Below are 7093 nucleotides of genomic sequence, written 5' to 3'. Positions count from 1 at the left end.
CACCCAGGCGTCCCTCAATGTTCCTTTAAAAATAGCTCAAAAAGCATAATTTGGAAAAGTCACACATAATGATCAATTCAGAGGTATAAATTTTGGGGAGTTAATTTTTTGAAGCAATTCTGGACATAAGAAAATGTTTTAAGAATGGAAAAAAACCCTCTCATTTTTAACATTTTACCATCTAATCTTGGTGATGATCTGTCTCTCTGTTCATTATTTTATTTTTTGATGCATTTCAAAGTGAGTTACAGATATCAGTTAGCCTCACCCCAAACAATTCAGAATGCATATTGTTAACTAGAGCAAATATATTTTTACATTGTTTTGGAGTAGCATTTATATATAGTGAAATGCTCACATTTTTTTTTTAATGTTTATTTATTTTTGAGAGAGCATGAGCAGGAGAGGGGCAGAGAGAGAGGGGTACAAAGGATCCCAAGCAGGCTCTGACAGCACAGAGCCCATAGCAGGGCTTAAAGTCACAAACTGTGAAATCATGACGTGAGCTAAAGTCGGATGCTCATCCAGTGAACCACCCAGGCTCGCATCTTTAGATACTATTCGATGAGTTTTGACAATTGCATAAACCTTTATCAAGATACAGATATTTCTATCACCTCAGAACATTCTCTCAAGTTTCCACCGATCCCTGGCTCCATCCTGCCTAGAACGGCAGACGTGGTGGCCCTAGACCCCCCCTGAGCTCATCAGGGACACTCTCAGCATAGACTGGAGTGGGGCCAGGCCTCTCTGGACTGCCTGCCAGCTGCTTCAGCAACGACAGGGTCCCATACAGGGCAGACAGGGGCTGCTTGGTTTCCAGATCCCAGGTTGACCTGGGGCTATTCAGTTCCATTTTCAGCCCACACTCCTCCAGGAGGCCATAGGTGATGGCCAAATCCTCACCCTGGAGTGGGGCAAGGAGCTCGGGTTTGAGGGTAAAGGGGATGTCCCAGCAGTATTTGAAGTTGGGCTCCAGGATGCTCCTTACCTAGAATAACCAGTATCAGATGTTACACATCGGCATTTGAGGTCGGGAAGAGAAAATTTGTCCCAAGAGGGTCATGCAGGGTAACTGAAAGGGACAAAAGCTTTGGAGTCAAATGGGCCCAGAGTCATGTCCTGGTCATGCCCTATGGTCAGTGTAATTGTGGATACATTATTGGAAATCACTGAGCATTGTTTCCTCAGCTGCTAAATGATTTTATTAACATTTCCCTTGCAGAATAGTGGCATTTGGAATTAGATGTGTGTGTATATCCATACATGTATGCAGTGTGTGTGTATGTATATGCATATGTCTATACACACATATATCCTTAAATATGTGTATGTGGAGAGAGAAGAGCGATTCCCAAATGGTAACTGTGTATATAAAGCGGGGATATGACTCAGGGACTCTGGGTTCCCAAACCTGGGTTCTTATATGGCTATTTTAGAACTGTGGGGGCTCTCAGCAGGGGTTGCCATGGAAACAGAGACCCTCCTGATAGATTCATACCCACTGGGCCTGTTGCCCAGAGGGAGATGCAGCCAGGGATTTCCCAGTTGCCAGAGCAGGATCCTGTCTCCCTGGCAGAAACCTGCATCATCTCTTCTTCCTCAGATTCATTCTTAACTCTGGTTCTTTCCCCCTCTTCCCTGGACACTAGCCCCTGAGAATATCTCACCAGCTTCTGCTGCTGGAGCAGGATCCTCTTTTCCATAGACTGGGCCAGCAGATCATGTTGGGTGTCACTCAACACTGGGAACAGGGGGACATTTGGGGAAAGAAAGTGATGAAGGGTTAGATTTTCCTCTCCCCACTGTGAGCTGGGAGACCCTATGAGAGGGGAGCTCTGAGGCAGAGGAATCACCCATTGGACTTTGAAGGTCAAGTTCACTTTACTGGAAAGTCCTCCTTCTACTCTTAGAATGCCTCCAGAATGCTACATAATGTGGTCCAGAGGATGGGATCCTGAGGCTGGAGCCTGGAATCTTCCACTCATAATGATCTGTTGGATGAACTTGGGCTGGTCACTTTCTAGACCTCAGACTGTTTCTCTGTTCACGTGGCAAATTTATCTCACTAAACCCTCTGGACATTTCAGAGAGGGGATATGTGAGGATGAAGATCATGATATTTGAAGGGTTTTGGAGAGATGGCGTCTAACCCATAGCTTTCACGAGGTCTGAAGGCCAAACTTGTGACTTTCCTACATTTCCCCCCAGATCATTCTTACCCATTATGGCTTCAAGGAGGTAGATGATGTGGAATCTTGCCTGGATCCATAGGTCTCTTGTGTCCGGTTGCATCTCATTTAGGATTGTGCCCCCAAAGTCATCCAAAAGATCTAAGGGGCTCCCATCCAGCTATAGGAGACCCACATTATTAGTAATAAGATATTACTACTACAACTACTACTGGTATATAATTTTGCCTGTGTCTTTTAAGTCTGTAGGTGATCAACCAAGGTGGGAGGGTCAGGGCTCTTTACCTGTCCCAGGGGATTCCTAGCAGCCCCAATATTTGGCCCCTGGCCTTGTCATTGTGCCTGGGGCCAGTGTCCCAGATTGCTGACAGCCTACTCTTTCCCCTGGCATTGCCCCATCCCTCCTCCCCTGTGTATCTTGATAGCCATATTTCCTAAACCTGCCCCTTTTACCACTTTGATCAGCCCTAGGTAGTTTTAGGAACTCCTCACCGTGTCCGTGAGGTCCTGCAGAGCCTCTCGGTTCCCAAGCATGTTCAGGATAGTATGGAATATAGAATCCTGTGTGTCCTTTGAGAGCTGGGCCAAGGCCTCCATTTCCTGGAAAATCTCCTCATGTAGTTGCTTGAAATCTGCCCTCAGGCGTCAGCATCAAACCAAAAATGGGTATAATTCTTTGATTACAACATTCCTAGAATAAGCGCCTCCCCATCAAATATGAGCCCTTTTATCAACCCAAAGCATCTCTGTGGATGCCATGTTTGAGCTCTGGGAACAGGCTAGAAATAATAGACTAGAAAACAGACAATCCTAGTGCTATGCAATGAGGGGAGCAGAATGCAGGGAGCAGAGATGGAGATTCTGGAGAGGGGTCATGGGAAGTAGAAGAAAATGACCAGGTGCTTATTTCTGGGACGTGTCTAAAATAACATGGATTCTGTGGTTGGGCTCTTAGAGCCGAGGATCTGAGCTCTTGGCTCAGTTTCTACGTTTGTTAAATGGGGATGTTATGAGGGATTAAATGAGTTTATGTATATAAAATGCTTGGAGTAGTACCAGGTAGGAGACTTGAGCCATCCTTCTTATAATGTAATTCTACTTGTATCATCTATATCCATATGGAATTAACCGAGGAATGGATTTGGGGGCTCTCTGCTTGTCTGAGGAGACTTTGGGTGCACTCAAGATGATCTGCTGAGTGAGAGGTCACTAGAACGGACGTGCAATGACACAGGCATTTCTGTTTGGTTCACTGCTGTATCCCTAGTACTTAGAATAATGCCTGTTGCCCAGTAAGTTCTTAATAAAAGTTTGTTGCAGGTATGCCCAAACAAACGAAGGAATGAATCAGTGGAGCTGACCAAAGTGTAAGTTTGGAAGTAGACCTCAGTTTTCTGGGTTGCATGGAAACTCCAGTCAGGGCTCTCAGCTCTGCAATTCCCTAGCCTGGAGGCCCTGGATTCCCTCTTAATAAACACTCACCTTGCCAAAGGACTCTCTGTATTCTTCCTGGAAAGAGAATCACAAGGAATCATCTCTTTTCTCATGCTCAAATTTGCTTTTTGAGACACTTGGGAGGGTTCTGGCCTCTCATCACCTCCTCCCTCTTGCTAGACCTCTTTCTGCCCCAATTCGGATGGATCCCTCCACCTCCTGGCCTTCCTGGATCCTTCCTATTCCACAAAAACTAGAGCCAGTCCCTAGGGCAGTGGTGGCAAAGGCCGGGGAAATCTTCCCTGCTTACCAGGTGAGTGCAGCACAAGATCCAGAGGCTTCCTTACATCAGATCCACTCATTGTGTACAGGGGACCATTGTTCACAGCAACTAAAAGAGAAATTATACCCCCACCAAGAGTTAGCTTCTGAAGACATTTGGTTTCTCTGGCCTTCTGCTCCCTGCCTCCCCCCCCCCCCCCCCCCCCCCCCCCCCGCCCCCAGCTCCTTTCCATCTATTCCTGCCCTTTGCCCAGAGGCCAGATCCTCCTGCCTCAGGCATGGACGGCAGAGGCAACTGTGTGGGGCGTTTGTGCAAAGTGGCCTCATGGAGGGATCAAGTCCCACCTTCCTGTCTCTAAAATCACCCACTCGGGGCGCCTGGGTGGCGCAGTCGGTTAAGTGTCCGACTTCAGCCAGGTCACGATCTCGCGGTCCGGGAGTTCGAGCCCCGCGTCGGGCTCTGGGCTGATGGCTCAGAGCCTGGAGCCTGTTTCCGATTCTGTGTCTCCCTCTCTCTCTGCCCCTCCCCTGTTAATGCTCTGTCTCTCTCTGTCCCAAAAATAAATAAACGTTGAAAAAAATTAAAAAAAATAAAATAAAATCACCCACTCACTTGATGTCATCATCTTTCGTAGCATTCTCTCTGGAAAGAGAAAGAGAAGTGCTCATTCACAAAGCCTTAGTCTCCATTCTCCCCTTCCTCCTCCCAACCTCTCCCTCCTCTTTCCAGCTTTCTCCTCCTCCTCCCCTAGATTTCTTACCTCTTTTCACTCCTTCAGTTGATTCAGAGCCTAGGCATATGGAGACCTTAGGCAGCACACCCACAACCCCACCTCACAGTTCAAAGGGGAACTGTGGCCAGGGTCCGGTGCCAGGGTCAAAGGCAGGGGAGAGGAGGAAGTGATGGAGAAGCTTGGCTGGAAAGGTTTCCCTGTGGGTCTGTGGGGGCTGAGCCCTTACTAGCATCCGAAAGGGGTCAGTGCTCAGCAGGGCCTGCGTCTAGGCAGAGAACCTGTCCAGCTCTGAAACTCACCTTCTGGAAAGGTTTTCTGCGTGTCGTCATCTGAGATGAGGATATCTGGGTGGGAAGAAGCCAGGCCAGGAGAGCTGAGGTTAATCCTGCTGGACTGTTTCCCAGCCCCTGCCCACAGCCCCCAGGCTTCCTCCTCCACACCCAGCCTGGCAGCTTTTCTCAGTGTGGCCAGGGGACACCTCCACCAGATTCACCTGTGATGCTGGCTCAAACTCAGAGCCCCTGACCTAATTCTACCTTCTGAATCAGACTCTCTGAAGAGAGCCTGGAGCCTGCCTTTTGAACGAGCGCCTGGGTTGATCACTGTGCTGACACTGGAGAACTTCCTCTGTAAGGTAAAGGTAGTTGGCTTTGTCTGTCCTTCTTTGGGTAGGATTGTCTGTCTGGTGCCCTTAGTCTTACTCTCGTGAGGTCTCTTCTCTCACCTGTCTGCTCCCAGTCCTGCCCCCTTCCTGGGTGATTTCATGCTGCACCTAAGAAATGCTGAGACAAGATGTTCGAGGGAGGATATTATAGACAGAAGTGTGTGTGTGTGTGTGTGTGTGTGTGTGTGTGTGTGTACGCGCACGTGCATGTCTGGGGGTGGGGGGGGAGAAGGAAACGGCATCCCCTGATCCCTGAGGAGCTGGACCCTAGCTGTATCAGGCTCACCTCTTCCTGGGACTTAAATTGGGGGAGGCTGGTTGTGTCCCCAGCGCTCCCCATTCCATCCAGGGGTATAGCTGCTGTTTGATGCAAATGGTTTGCCCATGTGGAGTCAGAACCCGAAGTGTGTGCGTGTGCTGGCGCACTGAGGCCCAAGAGCGAGGGAGGGAGAGATGTAGATACAACCCTGCCTTATGTTCCTGGGGCATTGTGTCTGCCGGTTTCTTTGGGATCCTGCGGCTATCTCCTGGGCTTTCTCCCGAGGTTATGGGTACCCTGGGGAGCGCCCCGTGGCTCCCCCAGGCCAGCTGCTGAGAGCGGCTTGAGTGGACACTGGAATGAATGGAGATGATGGGGTTGGGGCTGCCCTTGGCCTGGTGCCAAGGACACCTCCACGCCGGACCCCCCTTCGTCCCCGTCCACACGGGAGACTATCTCTATATCTTCCCGGAGCAGCGTTTCTGTCAGTCAGCCGTGCTGGGAGGTGGCTTTGGTGGTGGGATGTGTGTGCCCCCACAGTGGGGAGGTGTTTCTCGGCCTGCTGCACAGACCGGCAAGTGGATGCCAGCTGCTGGCCCTTTCCCTCTCTTTCTCTTCTCCGGAGAAGCAGACGCCCCCTCCCCACCTTCCCCTTTCAGCCTCTGCTTACCCCAGCCATTGTTCTCGAAAATTAGCTGCTTCTTCTTATAGGCGATCACGGTGCCCTCTGGCAGAGTCAACATCTTCTCTCTCACTTTGAGACCCTCTCCCTGGCCTTGACCCTGGAGAGAGAAACCAGGCAATGTGGTCCCATGTACATGTGATCTTAAAACTCAAATAGATCTATTTTTGCACTGGTGGTGGGAATGCAAACTGGTGCAGCCACTCTGGAAAACAGTATGGAGGTTCCTCAAAAAACTAAAAATAGAACTACCCTATGACCCAGCAATTGCACTACTAGGCATTTATCCACCGGATATGGGTGTGCTGTTTCGAAGGGGCACATGCACCCCCATGTTTATAGCAGCACTATCAACAATAACCAAAGTATGGAAAGAGCCCAAATGTCCATCGATGGATGAATGGATAAAGAAGATGTGGTATATAAATACCATGAAGTATTACTCAGCCGTAAAAAAGAATGAAACCTTGCCATTTGCAACTACGTGGATGGAACTGGAACTAGAGGGTATTATGCTAAGTGCAATTAGTCAGAGAAAGACAAAAATCATATGACTTCACTCATATGAGGACTTTAAGAGACAAAACAGATGAACGTAAGGGAATGGAAGCAAAACAAATATAAAAACAGGGAGGGGGACAAAACAGAGACTTTAAAAAAAATTTTTTTTAACATTTATTTATTTTTGAGACAGAGAGAGACAGAGCATTAACGGGGGAGGGTCAGAGAGAGGGAGACACAGAATCTGAAACAGGCTGCAGGCTCTGAGCTGTCAGCACAGAGCCCGACGCGGGGCCCGAACTCATGGACCGCGAGATCATGACCTGAGCCGAAGTCGGCCGCTTA

General features: G+C 48.9%; 1 protein-coding gene across 2 annotated transcripts in view; it reads right to left on the bottom strand.

The window, feature by feature from the left end:
- Positions 1 to 432: 432 nt before the first annotated feature.
- Positions 433 to 7093, bottom strand: part of GSDMC (gasdermin C) — a 32145-nt gene continuing 25484 nt past the window's right edge. For both annotated transcript variants that reach the window (XM_047842644.1, XM_047842645.1), the window contains 9 exons: positions 6236 to 6347; positions 4942 to 4986; positions 4522 to 4551; positions 3937 to 4017; positions 3675 to 3701; positions 2685 to 2824; positions 2223 to 2352; positions 1671 to 1744; positions 433 to 991 (listed from right to left, as the gene is read on the bottom strand). In XM_047842644.1, the coding sequence (XP_047698600.1) occupies positions 665 to 991; positions 1671 to 1744; positions 2223 to 2352; positions 2685 to 2824; positions 3675 to 3701; positions 3937 to 4017; positions 4522 to 4551; positions 4942 to 4986; positions 6236 to 6347 (966 nt within the window). In that variant the 3' untranslated portion in view covers positions 433 to 664. The remainder of the gene's footprint in view (positions 992 to 1670; positions 1745 to 2222; positions 2353 to 2684; positions 2825 to 3674; positions 3702 to 3936; positions 4018 to 4521; positions 4552 to 4941; positions 4987 to 6235; positions 6348 to 7093) is intronic.

This window comes from Prionailurus viverrinus, chromosome F2 (assembly GCF_022837055.1).
Source record: "Prionailurus viverrinus isolate Anna chromosome F2, UM_Priviv_1.0, whole genome shotgun sequence".
Classification (NCBI taxonomy): Eukaryota; Metazoa; Chordata; class Mammalia; order Carnivora; family Felidae; genus Prionailurus; species Prionailurus viverrinus.
Note: the sequence above shows the minus strand (reverse complement) of the source record. Positions and strands in the feature narration are given on the sequence as shown.